We start from the raw sequence: 23,935 nt of genomic DNA on the forward strand, positions 1-23,935 counted from the left end.
ACGATTTGAAAAATTATATGATATCCCATAATTTGAAAAAACATAATCTCTAATGATGTATCCTAATAATACTATTTAATAATAAATTTTAAATCTTTACTATTTAATTATCTGTCACATTAAAATATTTCTTATATAGCGTCCGAAGGAGAAAAATACTTATGACGAAGTGTCTCAGAGAACTTTATAATTCCCAGGTAAAATATAACGATTTATAAATGAAACATAATTATTTACAAATAAAATGTAGCTTTTCACTGATAAAAAGTGATTTATATTCATAGATAAAATGAAATTATTCACTGATAGAACGTAACTATTCCCAGATAAAATGTAACTATTTCTAGATATAATATAACTATTACTATTCACAGATAAAATGTAACTATTCGCTGATAAAATATAATTATTCCCAGATAAAAGAAAACTATTCACATATAAAATGTTACTATTCGCAGATAAAATGTAATTCGCAAATAAAATGTAATTAGCCGAAGATAGAATGAAACTATTCTCAGATAAAATGTAGCATTATATAAAATTTGAGGAAACATATTGTAGAATATGTTTATAAAAGTTGTGTGAACAAGACAAAAATTGTTGTCTCAGTGATATTGAAAATAATACAAAAAAATTATCTGAATAATTTTTTTCAAAAAGAAGCATTTTCTCTAAAGACGAAAAAAGAAAAAGAAGATCCATTTTGAAAAAGTTTAAAAAGAGTTTTGTGGATCTTCCTTCATTTACCGATTGGTATCTGTTTGATCGATACGGAATGTCATAAATAGAAACAGAGACTCCGTTGCTAAGTTTCCCGCAACGGACATTCATTTTTTGAAAGGAATATTTTGTAATTTAATAAGAATAAATTGCTCACTTGCATTCATGAATAGAGTGCACTCCACGTTGACAGACTTTGCTTTAGATTAAAATAATTGAACTCAAAGCAGCACACATATTGATAACTTTTTTGTAAAGACATATAAAAAAGTTTAAAAAATACTTGTGTTAGAAAAGAACACAATTAATCTCTAATGGAATGAATATTAGAAATAACCATTTAGTGTTCACCATAATATCTGATTTAATAAGGCAGTTCTCTTGAAGTATAAGTGAACAAATAGTGCACTCTTGTTTATGAGTGCTTCAAAAGAATTTATGCTTCATTTTGTGTTCATATATGGAGAAAGGTTCTTGGTTATAAAACCGAAAGTATTAGCACAAATAATAGTTCATTCTTTGTACAATTATTTGTGTTTCACGTCCACTTCCTGATTTGTTGAAATAGCCGCCATACTCACCGGACTTTTTCTTATTTATTTAAATCAAGCCTACGTTCAAAAAGACTATGTAATGATAGCAAAAGTGATTGAGTAGGTTATTTTGTTTTCTGAGATCTTATGACTTGAATAAAAGAAATATATGGAATAGAAGATGGGATAAGGATAGAGGTATATAAAAGGAAATGACGTTATAATGAGTTGCTTTTTGAATAATATATCTCTATCCGACTAAATAATTCTCTCACCTATACAATTTTCTTCTGATTTTTTCCCTAATGAAATCAAGTTTGATAGTAAGTGGACCTTTTAATTCAAAGAAATTTCTTAATATATTTTGAAGTGGTATTGCATTGTGTGTAATTGTTATTTAAAATAATTATATTATTACATACTAAGTAATACTATTATCATTATATAATAAAAACAATAATTATAATATTCTTATACTATTATACTATTATGTAGTTTAGGAACCTCTATTCTCCTTACAGCATGAGGAAAGAATTCATTCTCTAACTATTCTAAATATACACTAAAATGCATCTGTCTCTGAGAAAAGTGTATGAATTGCACTAAAACTATTATGTAATTTATAAACCTCTATTCTCCCAACAACATGGCAAAACAATGTATTCTCTAATTTTTCAGGAAAGTGTATGCACTGTACTAATACTATTATGTAGTTTACGAACCTCTATTCTCCCTACAACATGATGAAACAATGCATTCTCTAATTATTCTAAATATACACTAAAATGCATCTGTCTTCGAGAAAAGTGTATGAATTGCACTAAAACTATTATGTAGTTTATAAACCTCTATTCTCCCAACAACATAGCAAAACAATGTATTCTCTAATTTTTCAGGAAAGTGTATGCATTGTACTAATACTATTATGCAGTTTACGAGTCTCTATTCTCCATAAAACATGATAAAACAATGCATTCTCTAATTATTCTAAATATACACTAAAATGCATATGTCTTCGAGAAAAGTGTATGCATTGTACTAAACCTATTATGCAGTTTACGAACCTCAACGTAGTGAAGCAGGGCTTTCTCTAGTTCTAAATATACAAGAAAAAAAGCGTTTTTGTTTTGAGAAAAGTGTATGTAGTTTTCGAATCTCTATTTTGATTTCCGTTTGAAAATTTGAGCTTTTTTTCTTCACTAATTTTGCACTTAAAAAGCCACATATTTATTTACTTAAAATTATTGCAACCACTAAAATTGAACTTATTTCATCAGAAAAAAATTATTTTAAATATAAGATCTAATTCTAGGTGATTTATTCTTTTTTTTAAAAAGCGTTATTATTTTAGTAAAAATGAATACCTTTCCGTATGTTTTAGCGCATAATTAGAAATAAAATGAAGAATTCGAATCTCTGATTTCATAATTTTCAGATTAGGGAGCATTGAAAATACTCATAACCATAATAATACAAAATGAGTTTCAAACCTGGAACATCAAAATTTAATGGTCTATAAATCAGAGGAATTTGAATTTTCTCCAGATCAATGGCAATTGTTTTAAGTGCATTCACCGTATCTGCAGTGTATTTTTGGTGGCAACTACTTGACACTAAATTAATGTAGTGAAACACCACAGATAACTTTTGGTTTTCTTGTTTTTCATCACACCAGGAACCAAGGATAGTTCCTAGTGTAGTTAAACATCAATATTTTTTTTTCTTTTAACACTATTTGGCGTAAAATAGCTACCACCATTTTTTTTACACGATAATACTAAAATGTATAATAACAGTAAGATATGATACTCATAGGAGTCGGTATTGTTATTTTTCCGATAAAATATAAAAGAACCATTCATCTAGGCCGCATATGCAATTTGAGCGAAACCGGTCGAATATTTCTTGAGAAATCGAATTTTAAGTATCTGACTGTTTTTAAATTCAATTTCTCAGAAACTATTCGACCGATTTCTGTATTTATTCATGTAAAATTATATTCTTTAAAATGATGTAAAAAATTACCTTACAGTTCAAAAATGTTCCGACCCTTCTTGAATAAAATAATGGAAAATAATAAATATTTACTAAAAGTTATTTTTTGCATGCAGTTATCTCCGGAAGTAAAATTTTTTCAGTTCCCTTGAAAAGTTCTTGAGATATAGTGAAATACGCAAAAAGTAAAATTAACATTAAGGGGTCCAAATTTCTCTCCTGACCAAACTATTCGAACCCTATTTTCCAGATTGTGTCTACTCCCCATATTTTGGTGGTCAGAAATCTGAATCTGTCGAAAAAAAGGTATGTTTATTCAGAGAAAGTATGTTTTTGTGTCTGATTTCGTACCTTAAAATATCTTCTGCCCTTATAAATTAGCATATTTGAGGCATCGAACCATTAAGATTGAGTCTTAGAACGTGAAGATCCGATCGTTAGAGCAAACGTTATTTGGGGTAGTCCCTTTTTTATGCTCACTGTACTTGGATCCAATCCCACCCTGCATATCAGTAATTTTCTTGATGATTTCGCTGTACTACATTTGTGGACGCTGTGATGAGAGGTCACTGCGACCTCTCCAAAAATGTTCATTATACGAGAAATTTTGTCATCAAATTTAGACAAATGAAACAGTTGACAGTTGAAAGCGTTGCAAATGGAACCATAAATTTTTTTTGTTTGTAATTTATGTAACAAAGAACATAATTTTTTTTCCTTCTTACAACTAATGAACTGTCCTTTTACAATAAGTGTTTTTTTCACTGCTTCCACAGATAAGGGGCCGTAATAACAAATTAAAACCTGTGAAAAAATAATAAATTTTATTTTAGGGGCATGAAAAGGGAAATTATTTTTCAGTTTAATGCTAATTTCCTGCAGAAAATATATAATACTATATGATAGTGATAAAATTTAAATTTAATTCGAGAAATTGAAAATTATTTCTTCTTTCAAACGGATAAGAATGCGACTTCCATAGTTGGGAATTTTACCTTAAATTTTTTAAAACTGCTTTTAGAAGTTAGACAGAGACGTTGAAATTTCTTTTTTGCTGTAACGTTGTTTGCAGTTATAATATTATCGTAAAGTAATTACACTTAAGAGCAATTACTTTATGTTGAGTTTTGCTAGAGTAATTTTTAAGTAATGCTTGCTAAAATTGCAGTTTGCAGATTTTTTCAAACTGCAAATAAAGCCGATTATTACTGAAAAGGCGTGCATATAAGAACGAAAATGAATTAATATTCCGTACCCCAAAGAAGATAATAAAAATGTTAAGAACTTATTTATCCCGTTTTTTTCTCCCAGGTTCGAAAAGTAAATAATTCGAATTAAACGCATTTCCGAAATTCCATCCACTCGCATTAAGCAAAAAGAAAAGGAAGAAAGAAAAAAATAGCTGTTGCAATGCGGATATTGTTTTTCGTTTCAACCATTTCGCATTTCATTTAAAGCTTCTACCATTTGTCCTTTTTTTCTTGCGTAAAAACCTTCCGAAAACAGTTATGTTCCTCTTCATCTTTTCAAATTTCTTAACTCCCGCACGAAAAATTATTACAATATCCGTTAGGTGGCGCTCACACTGGATGGCACGTTGCCAAAACAGCTTAAGAAATAAAGTAAACGTTTTCGTAGCTTCCGAAGAATGGAAAGAAAGCAATGCACGTCGAATAAATGATTTTATAGGTTTTACGTCCAGGCTTTTAAATAAACTCGACAGGCGTGCTTCAATTTGCAGTTTAATCTCAAACCTTACCTTTCACGCATTAAAAGACTTATAACTGAATTCATAAATGCAAGCGATAAATTTTTTTAAAAATGTAGCTTTACTATAAAAAGGAAAAGATTAGTGCAAATTATTTCAACGAATGAACATAATTGTTTAATACTTTATAACTCTATTCTAAAGTCTAATGGAAGGGTAAAATCGCATTTTAACTGCGTTACATAACAGGTTTGTCAGTTTCGATGGAAATATTTTCCATAATCTCGAAACTCGTGTGAAAAGTATAAATTTCTTTTATCGGTATGCACTAGTAAAATTAAAAAGGCAGTTAAAAATTATAAAGAAAGATACAGAGATACAATCACTACAGAAAATAGATATGAATACAATGGATATTAAATATCAACTTTGACTTGCATTGATATTATAATTTGCATTATAATTTTTTTGTATAAAAAATATGCGTTATTCATTAAATGCATAATTAAAGTAAAAGGAGATGTTTATAGTTGTCGATATGATGGCTTCAAGGCATTCTAAAATTTTTGAAACTTTCCCGGTGTGTGATAACATCAGAGTAGAAACATTTTTATCTAAAATCAGTTCTATAAAAACCAAGTTCTTTAATTTCAGCAAAATCCACAATACCCTTTACGAAACATAGACACTTCTAATGGCAAAATAGATGATCAGGAACATTTTTGAGCAAGAAAGGGTGTTTCTCATTTGTCATAAATGAATACAATAAAAAAATACAAAAAATGCTATAAAAATACTTAAACATAATGCGTCAAAGTCAGAAAATGCGTATTTCACATTTGCTATAAATGAGTACAATAAAAACACAAAATGCAAATGAATGAAATAAAATAAGAAATACCTGAAAAAAGATAAATAAAAAATACGTTAAAATTGAAAATACAAAAATACAACAAAAAAAAGTACCTAGAAATATAGCAAATAAGAAAATATACACTTTTCATACTTCATAAATGATTGTAATTAAAAAAACATAAAAAATACGAACTACCAAAAAAAAAAAAAAAATGCAAACGAAATACAATAAAAATACCTTGAACTAAAAAAATGCAATAAAAATACATAAAAAGATTTGTATGAAGATTATAATTCTTTACTGCAGTGAATCCCAATTTCTTTCAGCTACTGAACCCTAAATAATCGAACTTCTTTTGGAGGAACACAGATTTTTAAAAAACGTTCATTAGCAGGTGTAAATATTCTAACAGAAAAAAAAACCAAAAGAAAAAAAAACTACAAATATATTTAGAAATATTTAATGTAAAAGGAATTTTTTCATTGCTTCTTCTTTAATTTTTTAAAGTTAGGATTGCAACGTTGTTGCTGTATTAAGTAAAGTCTAGTGATTTTTTGTCAAAGTTGAAATTGAATAAAATAAGTTCAATTATTGTTTTTGAAAAAGAATTGTTGCAAGCAATAAGACTGGTTATCAAAGAAAAATAATTTTTATTCTTGAATTCGTTTATTTTATTTTGAATTTCAAAGTTTGATGAGAAATACTTTCAGAAATTTATTCAATATATTGTTATTGAAAAAAGTATTTTTTAAAATTTGCTATTTCTTTCTTATTGCAATTTCACTCAAATAATTTCTTAAAAACGACATTAATATTATATAAATAATGGATTATTGGTAGAATACAAATAAATGTATCACAGATTTCAAAAAACATCACTGGTTAAAAAAAAGTTACCGAATCCCTGAAGTTTATACGGAATCCTAGGGTTCCACGGATTACCGTTTGGAAACTGCAGCTTAATAGAGTATATCATAAGCAGCGGCGCAAAAAAAGCTTGACTATTAAATAAACTTCATAAATTTCTGTCTTGTCTAATAATTGCTTTTTTTAAAATTTATTTTTGCTATTTATTTACTAAGCATCTTCAGGAAAGGGAATTTTTATTGTCTAGAAAAATTTTCCATCGCATTTTTTTCTCCTAATAGGAGAGTGTTGTCAAGCTTTCCAAAAAGAAATTCTCTGACGTATTAGACAGCTTTTACTTCTTTTTAATAAAGTTAGTATTCAATTATGAGGAAAAAAGTTTATTAAGAGAGATGCCACTTAAACTAAAGAGCCCTCAATAAAAAAAAAGAACCAGTTTTTGATTTTTATTCTATGGAAAGATGCTTTGAAACGTTTTTCCAGAAAAAGGAAAATGGCAAGATCATTCAGTTCCTCGAGATCAACATCAAAAGTTTCAGACAATTCTTTCCTTGTTTCAAAATTTTTATTTTCCATTTTTAGTTCTAATAAAATGCAAGTACTGTACCGTTCATAAAAGTTTAGTTAAAAGTTAAAATGTTAAAATTAGTTTAAAAGTTGAAATTAAAGTTTAGTTTAAATAAAAGTACCGTACCACTAAATGTTGAAATCTAATCAAAACTTCCAAATTAAAAGAATGGAAAAGACATTTTTTAAAAATCTGTTACCGCTGTTTACCAGTTATTATTATTTTATTTACCCTGCAAAAATGTTGAACACTAAAAGATTTTTGTGCATGAAAAGTTAACAGCAATATTGATTCTCAAATTTGGTGATATTTTCCCCATTCGTAAGAAATTATTGAGTTTTAATTGCTTTTACCCAAATTAAAAATAAAAAAATTGCTTCAAAATTCTAAAACAGGATAACTTAGAAGTCAATCATTTGAGCATCAGTCAAATGTCACCGATGACTTTATTGAAATTAAGTTTTGACGATCAGAGGAGATCAAGCTAATTCCTATCGCTTGATAAGAAAACAACGCATGAAGGAGGAACATTATTTCGAATAGGCCATAGGACATTTTGACACAATCTATCACTGAAATTTTTTTTTTCTTGGATAGCGATAATTAATCAGTTTGTGTGAAAAGTGTGTGCATAGGATGCCTCAGATATTTTTTAATTTATTGGTAAAATATACATTTAATGGCTCATGAAAAAGGTTTTATTGACGCAGCGTTACAGAAAAAATTATTTTGATAACTTGCAACAGAAGTTAGAATATTCAAAAAAGTCTACGAAAAAACATAAAATCTTGGGTCACATTATACATTCCATCTAGTAAAATTTTTTTGAAGAAGTAGAAAAAAAAAGATGTAAAAAATATCTGAAGAAATATGATTCTTTGGCACTGACTTTGCAAAAAAAAAAAAGAAAAAAAAAAAGAAAGCTACCCACCTGTGACATTTTTATTCTTACCATTTTTTTATAATTTTTATTTCTTTTACCTCATGGGGTTGTTTAAATTGGGTGAAGGTGGAGTAAGGGGGGCTGTCGATTGATCGTTTGGCTCTCAGAATTCCAAGCGAGTTCTAAAACTGACATTGGATTCGACATAAGAGAAACTGATATTGGCATCACGCCAGCCAACCAATCAGTCGTTTTGCTCTGTATAACATTTCAAGGGAAGGCATAAAAATAAATGTTTGAAAAATTTAAATCTAAAAGTAAAATTTTTGCTATGTCCCTTATAATATTTAGCTTCTCTTAGGAGAATGCTGTTCGAAGTTTATTCTTAGATATTTAAATGTTAAATGCAGTAAGGAAGAATTACTTTAAAGTTTTATACAGAATTGAAAGATAGCCGGAAAATATATATTTTTATTCACAATCTATCCGTTGTCATAAAAAATGATATTACAGACTGTGCCTATGAGCCTGATTTTAGTCCGAAAATTTTTTGTAAAAAATAACAATTTAATCTCTGAAATAATTCGGTACAACTGATAAAAATAACTGGTCAAATCTAACTGATAGGCATTACAATGAAGTGGTTAGAATCACTCATTGAAAACAACTGATACACATCATTGATTATAACAAGCAGACATGAATCTTAATATAAAAGAGTCAGTAAATCATATCTGGAATCATTAAATCTAAATAATACTAAGCATTTACAGAATTATCATCGATTTAGTATTCAACTTTAGATGAAATGGAAAATCGATTCAGCGATGTACTTTAATGCTTCTGGTTCGAGCCATAAACATTGCACAAATTTGCAGCAACGTTGTTGTCGTGTCTATGCATACAATGCTAGTGCAAAGATTAGAGTCCTCCAAAAGTCTGGATAACAAGATTTGCAAGTTCTGGAGCCCGATGGCCATGGAGAATTTCGATGGGGGTGTTCCAAGTTGAAAGAGGGGGCCGATTATGGCCTGGCACTTTGATGAAGTGTTAAATTCAACCATGTAGTACGTACTAATATAATTTAACTTGGCTCTGCATATGATTTTATTTTGGAACCGCTGACCTATTTATAAGCAACCCACCCGGTTTTGGGTCTGCATAGTTTTGAGCCAGCCTTGTAATTTTGAACCAAGTCCGGAACACAACGGAAATTCTGAATCTAGCCTTTTGTGGAGAACATTTTGGTGGAATAACATTAAGCGGGGAAGGAAAATTTATTTTAAGTATTTAAATTTTATTAACTATTTTACATTACAACACGTAATACATGAGATGAACGAGAAATATACACAAATGCGTATGTTACAAATGTTCAATGAATCATCTTTTAGCCTGGTTCACTTTTCTCAAAACGGCCGTTCTAAGGACATTTTGGGGGACATTTCGTTAAATGTGATTTTGATCTGCTGAATACGAATTCGATGTTTCCAACTTTGATCGGAAATTCAGAATTCAAGATGGCTGTCAACAGAGTGGAAGTTCATTCAATTATAATATTTTGTCTCTACCGAATGTTTTGCATCCAACGCAGTCATTTGCTTGTAGAACACAATAAGAATCGTTATATACTGCTTAAATTGCCATTTACAGTTCCTGGACATATTATTAGAGGCACTATAGGATTCTATGTAAAATCTTAATTATCAGGTGATAACTATACAGCTTTGTTGTTTTTCAGCGACTGAAACCGGTTTGTACTTGTTAATTAGTGAACATTGTAATTCAATACGTTAAAAAAATAATACATTAATGCAAATAGGAAGTATATATAAAAAAATCTTCTAAATAAAAACCCACTACATGTTTGTTTAAATATAAAAGTATTGCCTATAAACTCGTGGAAAACATGCAATTATTAAAAAACTACAATGCGTCGAATAATTTGGTCAAATTATTATAATATACTAAAATAATACCTGATATAATAAATATTCTATATTCATGTAATATATCGTCTAATTTATATCGTCTCATTTAACCCATTGATACACGAGCAAGTGCAAACCGGTTTCAGTGACGTAAAAGCAATAAAACTGTATAGAGTATCACCAGATAATTAAGATTTTAGATATAATCTTAGTGTGCGTCTAATATTTTGGCCAGGGACTGTAATTTATTATTGCTTTTGTAAAATACTTTGTAGATCTGATGATTTGACAGAAATAACAGGCATTTCTATTTTATTATTACCACGTTTATATAAACTTGCCTTCGTGTATGTCTGTCCGGGTGGAATTTTGTAATCGATTTTAAACTAACTTCCCGACTAGCTACAAACTTCAAATTTGGTACATAGTTCAAAATTGGATGACAATGCATGAAAATGAAGAGAAAAAAAGGCATACAAAGTAAAATAAAATTAAAATTTAAAAAAAAAATTATTTTCGAGATTGTCTTTTGTTGTCGATTCCATTATTTCAAATTAGTATTACATGTATTCCATATGCCGTTTTGCTATTAAAGTCTAATTGAATTCTCGTAAGAAATTCTAAATTGAATTCTCTAAAAATTCAATTTAAAATTTAGAATGCCTAATTGAATTCTCTAAAATATTATTCTTTTCTTCTTCGAAGAAATGATACTTTCGAATTGAAGAAAAAACAATTAATATTTATTAAATAAAAAATAACGTATANAATTCGTGATATAAATCAAAAATCGTCAAATAAATTCGTAATATATAAATTCGTGAAAAAAAGCGCTTTCGACAAAATACTAAAATAGAGATCTATCGACAATGACTACTCGCTTCTGCCTAGCTTAATAGTATGAGATTGCCACAGCTGATGCTCTCTGGTTATTTCAGTTTCCGTTTTTAAAAGTGCTATATGTTGAACCACCTCAGCTAGATTTGGCATATGACATTTTTAGCGGCAATCATTGGTCGATTCGCCGTGTAATAGAAATAGTAACGCAAACAAAACAGAGCAAACGTTGCCACCGGCGGAAAAGAAATACAGCCAAAATTTGGGAGCCACGTCAGAGAATTATATATATTAGATAGTACTTAAAATAAAGAATAAAAAATTAAATTTAAAAAAGTCATATTTATCAAACAAAAAGTTCAATTTAGTTTGTATATACAGGAGGAGCTTAGCAGATTGTTTCGCAGTCAATCGATGCTCAAAATATTTATTGTGTTAATATAGATCATCAGATCTAGTTTTTGATTCTACGGCAATAAAATTTTAAACTTGCTCAGTTATCCCATTGTAACTTATTAAAATAAAAATCTTGTTTTTGAATACTTAATTAATTTTGACTTGCTATAAAATACTTTAAATATTTTTTTAACAAAGGGAGCATTTAGTAACATGACGAAAAGTAAATTTTTTTATATTGTTTTATAATATGAAATAATTTTTTCGCATTTATTATTTTTATTGTTTACGTTGACGTACACATTTTTAATTATTATTATTGCCAAGAATATAACCTATTTAAAAGTAAATTTACCGTTTAACTAGGTGTCACAAAATGTTGCATAATAAGGTAATATTATATGATAAATTTATTATATATTTCTTTTAAAATTTTTATTTTACTACTTCTTTAATTTTGAATAATAATCAAACTTAGAAACGCAAGTGTTACGGAGAATAATGAAAAGAATGATGAGGAATAACGGATGATAAATAGATATGACAGGTAAATATAATCAAACAAGGGATAAATAAATGAATAATTTACAAGTAAATGCCTTCATAAATTTTGCTATTTTTGTGCCAATGATAGCCAAAGATATCTAGATTTTCTTATGCTTATGGATGGCCATATCATGTGACTCTTTTGTCCAATGAAAGTTCTTCAAGCGGAGGGACGACAATTATTTTTATGATACATAGAGTTAATAAAAGAAAACAAAATTTGCCCGTGAATAAGGATAACAACGGAATCTCATAAAACAATGTATACATTTTTGTTTTTATCTTGATTTTCCTAGTTTTTTAAGGATTATATCATGTGATTTTTTTGTCCAATAAAAATGCACGAAATGATCCATGTGACTATTATTTATTTATTATAGATAGAGATAATTGAAGAAAATAACAATTTTATCTATGAATAAGCATAATGAAATAATATATACATTTCTATCATTCATTTCTATCATACATTTCTATAATTCATCTCATTTTTCCTTGAAACCACAACGTATTATGTGGTTAAAGACAAAACGGTATTTTGTAAGAAAGAATAGTTATTTTCGTCCCTTGCACGAAAATCATCTAGGGATGCGGTAAAACGTGTAAGCAACAGCTGTGACTTTCCACCCGTTGTCATGGTGACCAGCAAGAAATCCGAAAATTTCCCCGGAGGAGCTTATATTAGGGTGAATAATTTAAATGTGTTTTAGAATAAAAATAGAATGATTTTATCTCTAAGATATTTGAGTTTTGTAGTATGCTGCTAGAGCTATTAAATTTGAATATGTTTAGAATCTTTTAATAAAAAGAAATATAATTAAAGTTGGAAAGTAATTGTGAATTATTTTTACTTTAATATGAAACATATTATATTTTATACAACTAATTTATACTCATGAGAAATACGCTGTAGAAAAATAAGCAATTCTAACATTATAAATTTATTCAAAATAAGAATTAGGTAAAAAAATATGTAGTATAATATACTTTCCTTCATTATTAATAAGTTGTACTATGAAATGAATATTTTATAATAAGCTACAGAATATTTTATAAATATTTAAAAACGATATCAACTTTAACTTTTAGTTATTATCATCAAAGCATAAATTTAAAATGAGTTCCTTAATGATCTAGAATTGCAGTTCAATATATCTTTGTGCTCTGTATGTTCTCAAATTTTATTAACTTGCTGTCGTTCTTTCTAATGCCAAATATTAGCGAGGCTATTGGGGTGAACCCCAGCAAGGCACAGCTTCTTTTTTTCAGTGGTGCCATCTATGGCTAAGAATCACGTCACAGAACGTTTATAGGGCGAACTCATTCGTTCATCCACAGATCGTAATTTAGACACGAACCAGAGAAAGATCCAATTTATTACCCCAAGAAGTATTGATTTGTTGTGGGATCATGGGAGTCTTCATGACCCGAGAGATTTAACGTGCACCAGTCACCCTTTACTACACAGACCGTCTTCGTTCGGTGGGGATCAAATTCATGACTTCTTGGACATGGGCTAAACGACCCACCCACCAGGTTATCCCTGCTCACATTTTATTATTCTTATTGTATTGTTTTTAAAGGATATAAAAATAATATGGAGTTGTGATGGCTCATTGCTTCGAGACACAAGGACTGGAGTTGCATGATCAGTGGTGGACTGAAGCTGTGGTATCAGCTTGCTTGAGAAATAAATACTGATTGCCTGGCCACAACGGGCTTGCTTTTTTTAATTATGAAAACGGAATCTTTCTTTAGGAATGCTTTAAACTGAAATAGATTTTAGTGACCATCGTCAAAATATATAATTGTTTATCATGATCAAGACACATGTTTGTCAATAGTTCACATCTAAAATTTCGATTCAATGTACTTTTGTGTAATGTAAGTTCTTGAATTATTTTTATTGTATCATTTTATAAGTGATATTTTTATCTATATACTTTCTAATATGCACTTTCTCTCTTATGGGAATATTCCAAATCTGTAATTGTGATAGCTTTTCTGTTGTGATCATCAGAACATATTGTTCAGAGTTGTCAAAATTTACGTTAGAAAGAAAGGTTCTACAACTCTAAGGAGTTCATTTATGTTTCAAGAATTCCAATTAACTCATTAACGTTAACTTTCTAAAATTCTAATAAGCTCATTAATGTTTATTTTCTAAAATGAGACATGTTCAATAATGTTAACTTTCTCTAAAATTAATAATTCCTTTGTGCTCTGTAAGTTCTTGAAGGAAGTTATTATGTGAAGGTGCAAAGTAAAATATAGGTACGGTGCGCGCAAAAAAAAGAAACTGTCCACCCTAAATAACTTTTGATCTAATGATCGGATTTTCACGTTCCAGGGTTCAATCTTAATGGTTCACAGGGCTGACCTCAAGTGCAGACGATCTTTTTAGTTACGAAATATGACACAAAAGCATAATTTTGCTGAATAAATATTAATTTCTTTTAGAAGTATTCGGGTTTCTAACTCCCGAAATATAGGGGGTAGCCTCAATCGGGGAGACAGAGTCTCCATAGTTTGGATCTCTTTATTTGACTTTTTGCGTCTTTCGACACATTTCTAGAACTTCATAAGCGAATTAAGCAATTTACATACAATTATAGAACTCGTTTATCCGAAGGTAACTACGTGGAGAAAATATAACTTTTAGCAAATATTTATTAAAAATTTGAATTGTAAGGTATACAGAATATTTTAAATCATTTTAAGGAATCTAATTTTACATGGCAAAATGCAAAATTTCAGCGAAATCGATCAAATAGTTCCTGATAAATCAGATTTAAAAAATTTCTTTTGTGCAAAATTTGATTTCTCGGAACTGATTTCACTCAGATTTTCTCTTTTATCATGGAAAATTGTATCTTTAAAAATGTTGTAAAAAATTGTATGCATTAACTGTTCAAAAATTGTTTGATTGTTGTTAAATAAAATAATAATAGAAAAAAATTTACTAAAGGTTATTTTTTGCATGGAATTATTTTCTTGATAAATGAATTTTATAACTGCGTGCAAAATTTTTTCAATTTGCTTAAAAAGTCCTCGAGATAGAGTGAAATACGCAAAAAGTAAAATTATGGGATCCAGAGTTTGGACCACTCTACTGACCAAGCTTTGGAACCCCCAGTTCTCCCTACATTTTGGGAGTTCGAATACTTTGTCCAAAAATACTTCGATGTTTATTCAGAGAAGGCATTTTTTTCTTGTCTGATTTCGTAACTGCACTAATTAATTAGCATATTTGAGGTCACAGCCTTGAACCATTCAAATTGAGTTCATAGAATGTGAAAATCCTATCATCAGATCAAAAGTTATTTAGGGTGGTTCATTTTGTAAGGGGCATTGTTCATACAGAGTTGTGTTAAAGGGAGGGCAAACTCACTTATTACATTCGACTCCAAAAATAAGCGTAATTAACGGCTTCATTGGTTTAATTTAAAAATTAGATTGAATTGCTTTATTTTATAGTTTTAAAATTTCAAGTTATTACAATAATTCAGTTATTAAAACCCCAGGTACTTATCAACAGACCTGACACACAAATATTTAAATTTAAATGAAGCACCTCCACAATGCAATTTTTGCTTTTACGGTAAAACGTTTCCTGACTCAGTCTATGAAATTTAAATCTAAAAGGCGAGAGTACTTTAACTGCGACTTACCGACTTTATGATTTTTAATTTGAGACACACCTCCATATAGCCAAACCATGGTTCTTGCGCCAAAAATTGACATCCATCCATTAAATAGTGAGAAAATGTGCTTTAAAGATGGTGTTTTGTATTAAACTTTATACATTCGTCGTAGTTAAAAAACTGAATCCAACTCATCATCTGTTGTTAAATTTCTATCAGAAATGTCCACACTGAATTAAAAGTTCACGATTACTAACCTTGAACAGCTAATTTATTTTTATTGTTCCTTTGCTTTTAAAATTCCTGAAGAAAACCTTTATTTTGTTTCATTCATTTATAATTTGCTTTGTTTAAACCATTAAAAGCAGATTTGGGGCAGTTTTAATCTAAACGTGATGGAGTTTAAAACGCATTTCGCAGGAATAAAATGGTTTTTCAAAACTTAAAAAAAATATGTCTTGTAGTGAATTACTTAAGTTAAGAATTCATTTCACAATTAATTTGTGAAAAATTTAAACGTATTCCTCATTATCTTCGAGTGCCATAATTGTAATCAAATTAATAATAACTATTTAACAAATATTGTTGAAGGTTCATTAAATATTTTCTACAAGCCTTTATTAAATATCTTAATTTATGTTAAATAAGCTTTAATCAATTGATTAAAAATATAGTATTTGATCAAAAATATTTGATTGAAAATATAGTATAAGTAATATTTTTATATCCTATATTACAATCTATTTTCCTAGATTCTCTGGAATTTTTTAAATTAAATTTTAACTGTGTTGAGGAGAAAACTAATTTTTAGCGGATTTATTTTAAGCTGAAAATGCAACAGCAAAACTTTTAATCAAAAAGGTTTTCGACTCTTTATTATTTCACACCCCGAGGAAGGTTTACTTTTAATAAACATCGATGCAAATTTGGTAGTGAATGCCCAGTCATTTATACTTAGCGAAGCTTAATTATTTGCTTCAGGTAAATGTTAGTGGAAGGTATTTAATGTCTGTCTGGATATTAACCGGTGAGTTAAGGCGATGATGAAAAAGAAGAAAAAAATGTAAAAGATGCTTAAACAGGACATATTAAGGTAATATTCTTAGAATAGTCGTTGCAAGGAAATAAATATTACTTAGTAGAGGTCAACGACACGTAAATAGATTTCTTTAGAAATAACAGTGAAGCAAAACTGTTTTATAATATTGACTGAAGAGCAATTAAGATGGGAGAAAAATAACTATTACCGAAAATTTAAAAACTATTTAGGTGCTTATATCACTATTTATGAAACAAATCACGTAAACTCAGCGATTCTGCGGCATTGTCGTATCAAATGCGTCAGAATTCGTAGAAGGGATTCGTACTTCGAAATGCGTCATTCTCTATAGAGACAAAAATAATATTCATAATATATTAGTAATAGTATAGTACACGAGAATTAGGTCGGTGAAATTGACCCAACTATTAAAAAAAATGACATTGATGCAAGTATTTGATTAGTTCTAATTAAAGACTTAGAAACTCTTTTCTTAAAATTCTTTGCTTTGTTCATCAAAAAATAGGATCCATATGATATTAATAAAAAGATACAAAGGGTAAAGAATTCGTAGTTTGTTTTTCTTTTCCACTTTTGAAATTATCTTTTCGTTCTTTTCTGAACTGTTTGAACACATTATTTGAAGTACAAATTTATATTCAAGCGCAACTTCTTACTTTTTGAAAATTTAAAATATATTAAGTGATTCATATTAATTTAAATAGAGACCCGATTTTCGTAAAAAATGACCTGAAATTTCTAAATTGAGTACTTAAGGATCCATAGTTTCCTAAGTTTAGTGGAATCTTTGAAAACTCAATAAAAACTTTCTTCAATATCTTTAACTCTTTCAGGGGTGGGGGGATTAAACAACGTTATATATTAAACAGCGTGATTTTTAATCCACTACTTTTTATTTTCACAAAAATAAAACAAATTGCTGCATTTTGGAAATGCGTACGCTGACAACAATTCACTTGGTTTTCCTTTTCTAAAGTTTTTGATTTAAATTTTGTGTCCCAAAAACCGGCTAAGAAGTGTTGCTTTGCGATCTTTAGTTTTATTTTCACTTGCAATGCTTGGTTTTGCAATACTTTAAACGACGCACAATGAATATAATATTCTACTTGAATGGGATCAATTAAGTCCTCATAAGTTATAGTATAAGATGTGATAAATAGCCAATTCCGTTTATTATTAGATGCTTTTTTTCTTCTTTTTTTCAGGAAATCAACTCGATTTATTTTAAAGAAGTTTGATTGCAGAGATAAGAATTATCTTCTATTCAAGCATATGAATTTATAAGATGGCGCTAATAATTTCCAGGATTGATTTAGTAACTCCAGAAAATATCATGTGAATTACATGCTCATTTAATATGCTTCGAACTTAACTCCACCTCATATTATTTATTTCTGCATAGAAGTATAGATGCAAAGAATAATATGCATCGAACTGTATAAGAGGAGAATTGACAACTCCCCTGTTGTTTTATTCTTCTCAAAATTTAGAGATGTATCTATAATTTTTTACGGTTTACGACTACTAATGTTCAACACCGTAGCCTTATAATTTTGAACTCGTATCGACCAGTTATCTCTGAGGTTCGAACCCGGTTCACCTCATTACAAAGCAAACTCTCTATCACCTGAGTCCTCACGGCTCATGTATCTATAATTAGAATACTTTGACCTGCTGTTGTTGTTATTGTCGTCGGCCATTAAGACAGAGGGGGTGCGATTGTTCTTGTTTTTCAGTGGCACCATCTATGACCAATAATTCGACTTCCGCCACATTCATATGTCACACCTGTTTATAGGGCGGACCCCTTCATTCATCCGCAGATCGCAATTTCGACCTGAACCAGAGTATCAATCTCCGATTCAGTACTCCAAAGGTATAATTTGCTCTGGGAGCATGGACTACTTTGTGACACGATAGATTAAATGTGCACAAGTCACCATTTACTACATGCGAAGTCTTCGGCAGGTTGAATTCGAGCTCCCGCTCTCACGAACATGAGTCCAGCGCCCTGCCAATCTCGGCCTATTTTGACTTGCTCATTTATTATGAATGAGCAAGCTCAGTTCGTATTTTGTTTGCCTTATGCTAACAATAAATAAGAACTACCGCTGACATTGATTTTTAGCAGCTTCATAGTAAAGATTATTCCATTTTATAGTGAAAAATATCTGTATTATTATGGAATAATATAGAATTTACAGTGGAATAGTATTATAGAACGATAGTATTATGCTCATATTTTATTTAACTATAAATTCGGATGCTTTGATCCATACATTTATAAGGAATAAATTTATACGTTAAAGGAATAACAATAAAGGAATAAACAAATAAAAGATGAATAAACAACCTCTGTTTATTTTTCGCTTAACTAACGATAACAATAAACAAAAATGATTTCTGGTGTAGTTCTTAGGAATCTTAATGTGAAAATTATTCTATTTAATAAGTAGAAAATTGAATCGAAATGTAGTGGAATTGTATCCTGCTAATAGTTAAATAGTGCTTACAAAGTGTAAAGATGACAGCAAAGGATCTGTTCACATTTTATTTCTCTCGTCATTCAAAATGAAAAGTGTTCAATTTTCGTTTCGATATTCGTATTATATTGTAATAGTCTCTCTTGTTCATAATATAAACAGTCATTTTAGGTGAGGATTCATTTTACAGCTGGAAGGACAAATCACTGTTTGTCTCACTCATGATAATGACACATAAGAAGTACAACAGTAGACTTCTCAAAGCAAAGAGTATTCCATTTTGTTAGCATAAAATGCCTTTTATTGAGTGGAAATATATACTTAATTCACGATAGAATAGTTTCCGTTTTATAGCGGAATAATATTTCTTATCGGATTTATTTTATAGTGTAATAATAACTATTTTAAAGTGGCACATTATTAGGTTTACAATGATATAGTATTCGATTCTCTGTGGAACAGGGTTGATTTTAAAATGGAAAATAGGAATGGCATCTATTTCACAGTGTAATAGTTGCCATTTCATACTGGATAAGAATTCATTAAGTTAAAAGTATTCAATACAACTTATTGCGTTTTTTATTTTGTCCGACTGTATCAAATGTTTATAGGGTATTTCGTATGTTATTATTTATACTAATGTTTTTCACGCAATATATTTGGAAGTAAATTATTTTTATATCAGGATTGGAACTAATGTGAAAAAAATTACTAATAATTGCGTCTTTTCATGTTAAACCTAATATTCTATGAAATAAAGACCTTTTAATAAGCCCCCATTCATCTCCTAAGTAGTGCAACGAAGATGGAGAGGGTACTACCGTATACTAAGAACAAAAAGATTCAGTTACCCAAATGTTGAAAATATTTTATGGACTCATTATGTAGAAAAAAAAGGGAAAACAGCACTAACATGTACATAAAAGAAATGTCCAAAGCCATGAGTGCTTGGTTTGATGTGACACTGTTTGTCCTGAGGACACATTACCAATGATATAGCATGAAACGGACTTTCTGAACTAATAATTTTGAAATATCTTCACTATTTCAGCAAACTGCAAACTAAAAGAATACTTGCAGACTTGAGAGACACGAGTTTTTATGAAAGGCGAACGAGTCATTCGATTTTGAGCTTTATGTGTGCCAGTTTGAAAAAGAATAGGATGGGTGAATGGGCAGTCTTACCTGGCCAAGTCTCTGGAATATTTTCTCATGGCCGGCGAGTCACGTGTCTTCGAGAGTCCTAAACTATTGACGGAAGTGTCTCTGAGGTGTATCCTGTCTGCTGTCATGTCCGTGAGGGAGGATCTCCTGGGATAGGTTGAAGAACCCCGGAAGAGCGCTGAGCTTCTGGTGTAAGGAGAGGAACTATAGAGACCGTCCGTCCTCAAGTGGTCGTCGATGGATTCGAACTCAAACGATTTGAATGGCATACTACTGCTGGGCTGATAAAATTTGTACCTGGAGAGGGGGTCATCCTGTCACACACAAAAGAAAACAAGAGTAATTAGAAAGGGGTTAAAAATTATATTTGAAAGAAAAATAATTCCACAATTATAATATTGGAATAAGTTTGAATGTTTTCAAAATCCCACTTAACATGTTTACACTTAACGCAAGAAACTTGGGTGTCACATAGAAAGATGAATTTGGTTTTTAATCTCAATTATCATCATAAAGCTAACTGTCATTTTCTGAGAAGTTGCCATTGTAAAGGCATATTTTTAAAACTTGAGAAGCAAAAATGAGTCGAAATATTATTCAGTTACTCTTATGAACTTTTATTATTTGATTTTTGGAATTCAATATTTATTCAATACCTTTATGACTTGTAATCAATTTTATGCTGATGACAATGATGCCAATATGGAAAAGAATGAGGAAAAACTGGATCCTTCCACGTGATTTTACGCACGTGATAAAAATGCACTGACAAAAATGGAAAACTGCGACACCATCATTAAATTTTTATGTATAGTAAGAAAAAAACTAGCTAAATTGGTAAAAAAAATAAAATCGACATATACAATGTAAAAATACCTCTCAATCAAATTCATTTTGGAAAAATTTAAGAGCTACAAAGAGTTTAGAACCTGATTTTGAGGGAAATGCTTGCCTGTCGCAGTTTTACCAAATAAAATTCTTCAACGAGATTTAGCTATAATGAAATTCATTTAATGAAATAATTAAAAAAGTTTAATTTAATTATAAGATTTAAGTTCACAGGGGTCTGTCCAGACATTTTGTGAAAGGTCCGGATTTTGTGAAATTGTGAAAAAAATTACTCACATTCTTTCAACCAGGGTCCTGCTTTTATGAATTTGTTCAAATAGGGTCCGGTTATTGCAAAAAACTTTTTCAAGGAGTTTTTAAATTGTAAATAGATACAAGATTATGCTCAGCACTGTAAAATTATAATAAAAAAATTAAGTTTTCAAAAATAAAGAGTAATTGTTGCTTCTATATTAGAGATGCAACATACAAATATTTGGTATTCAGCCTATACTGCTGAACGCAGAGTATTCATTTCGGATGAATAATGGTAGAATCGTCTGCCGAAGACAAAACTTTATTCGTTTACATCCAATCTTTCTTGTTTTCTGCCCTGGGAAGAGTTTATTCAATTAAAAAAACAATAATGAAGATAAACAAATTTGTAAAGGGTCCGATTAAAAGAAAAATCATTTTGTGAAGGGTCCGTTCTTAAGTTAAAATATTTTGTGAAGGGTCCCTTTTTATGAAAGGATATTTTGTGAAGGATCCGTTAACGGACCCAAATTTCTTCTAAACAGACCCCTGGTTCACCAAAAAGAAATTCATTAAAGAGCTTAACAAAATGATTTATCTAACAGATTTAGCTTCGCCAAAGGAAATTCAGCTAAAACGCTTAGCTTAACGAAATGATTTAACCTAATAAACGGATTTAGCTTCAAATGAAATCAACTTAAGAGTTTTAGCTAAAACAAATAAAATTCACCTAACGCATTTAGAATTTTTCAAATGAAGTTAAAAGGTATTTAATTTAATCAAATGAAATTCATCTAAAAGGATTAGCCTAATCAAAAGATATTTTGCTGTACTAAATGAATTTAACTCCAGAGTTCGAAGTTTACTAAAACAATGAAATGAAATCACTCATTTTTTTCCTAATATTAATTTTCCAACTGCTAATAGTTTTATCATAATTAATTTTTACTAGTTAACTATAATAAAGTTGAATGGATTCATTGAAATATTAGGATTTTTCGGGGAACGATGTGTAGCTTTACTTTTCGGTTTCTCATTTCGTTATGAAAATAGTTTCAGCTCATATAACTCCAGGTTGCCGATGAGAAAGTTCTTTTTTTCCCTTGAAAAAGTAAAAGTTTCAATTTTGAAACTTCATGAATAGAGAGTAAAAGAAACAAGACACCAAGAAGCTCTTCTACATTTTCAAAACTTGTTTCTTTCCTTTCGAAGCGTAAAAGGACCGATGCATTCCGAGATTCTATAATTTTTTCTCTTCCTCTCTTCCGCTTCTTCAATCTCTTCAAAAAAAAGAAGAAAAAAAAGAGAATTTTCTTCTTTCCACTTCGATAAAACACTTCTGACGTTGAATTAGATTGTAGAAGAATTTTTCAAAGACGTCCAAAAAGGGTTTCTGTATGTTGAGTTAAGCACGTTGTCGGCCATCTTGGATTCCGGAGCATGCAATTCGCGCATATGGTAAACAAAAATGAGCCGTTCTATTTTTTTATCAAACGTGAAGAAAAAAAAGAGAGAAGGATTGTTTTGCATTCTTTAAAGAAACATTTTGTAAAACTTTTTAAAATAATTTTTAACATTATTTTCTAATGAGTTCAAAACCGACTTGGAATAGTAGTGATCGGAAGTAGAGCACAACAACTACTGTAGTCGCTACATTTTTGTAGTTTGTAGTGTAGAGTGTTACATTTTTTTTTCAAAAAAGATGCAGTGAGTAGTACGATACAAAAAAAAACAGTAGCTTGTAGCGATTCTTGGCAACTACTTTTTCAGGTTAGCATAATAAAGAAACAGATTTCTAACATTACTAATTTTTCGAATTTGATGGGCAGAAATATTCGCGGGTCTGACAATGGATGCAATTTAAAATCCCAAGAATCGCCCATTTAGAGAAAAGTATCGCTCATGCAAACATGAATAAGTATTTCTAATTAATTCTTCGTGTTTAATGTAAGTCAATTTTTTTTCAAATCCATTTTGATCATACGTGTTAATTAATTTCTCGAGCAATGATCGGTTTCGTAAAGTAGTGAGTATATCTCGAAAGTAGTTTGTAGTTAACTACATTTATAAAAAAGTAGTTGTACTTAACTACATTTGTAACAAAGTAGATTCAGTCGTAAACTACAAAAATAATGTAGTTTTTCTGACCACTGGTTTAGAACAACAATAATGAAACTAGAAAAACCACTTTAAAATGAACTGTACTGAACTGAAGTTTACTGTACTGTTTTTTAATTTATGTTACACCTGGCGTTGAAAAATCATCCCATTTCTGGGTTTACGATTATCAATACTCAACTCCGTATCTATGTAATTTGGAGAGCTGAGAAAACAAGGGAACTCTTGGGTCAAGCATTTGGAACATTTACGGAAGAATTGTTTTTTTACTGTGATCAGGACAATGAGCACAGAGAATATTTTACGTCATCTCTGTGGTCGGTGTGAGCCGGGTGTGGCATTCGAATTGACCAGTCATCGCATTCGAACTCGGTTCACCTCATTAGGAAGTAAGCGTTCTATCCCCTCAGCCACCACGGCTCCTAATTATCAACCTCAATGCTTTTATTATGATAATTGTGGATATATTTGCAACATTTGAGAGAAAGTATTTTGACATGAAATAACCATAGAGACTTCGTCACATAGAAAGATGAATTTGGT

The 23,935-nt window shown here is 29.9% G+C and overlaps 1 protein-coding gene across 11 annotated transcripts in view; it reads right to left on the reverse strand.

The window, feature by feature from the left end:
• LOC107436973 (uncharacterized) overlaps nucleotides 1-23,935 on the reverse strand; it is a 264,017-nt gene that overhangs the window by 64,257 nt on the left and 175,825 nt on the right. For all 11 annotated transcript variants that reach the window (XR_011637864.1, XR_011637865.1, XR_006225062.2 and 8 more), the window contains exon 13: nucleotides 20,213-20,505. Coding sequence is in view for 3 of the 11 variants with exons in the window: in XM_043041297.2 (XP_042897231.1) it covers nucleotides 20,213-20,505 (293 nt within the window). In the remaining 8 variants the exon portion in view is untranslated. The remainder of the gene's footprint in view (nucleotides 1-20,212; nucleotides 20,506-23,935) is intronic.

Source organism: Parasteatoda tepidariorum, chromosome 10 (assembly GCF_043381705.1).
Source record: "Parasteatoda tepidariorum isolate YZ-2023 chromosome 10, CAS_Ptep_4.0, whole genome shotgun sequence".
In the NCBI taxonomy this organism is placed as follows: domain Eukaryota; kingdom Metazoa; phylum Arthropoda; class Arachnida; order Araneae; family Theridiidae; genus Parasteatoda; species Parasteatoda tepidariorum.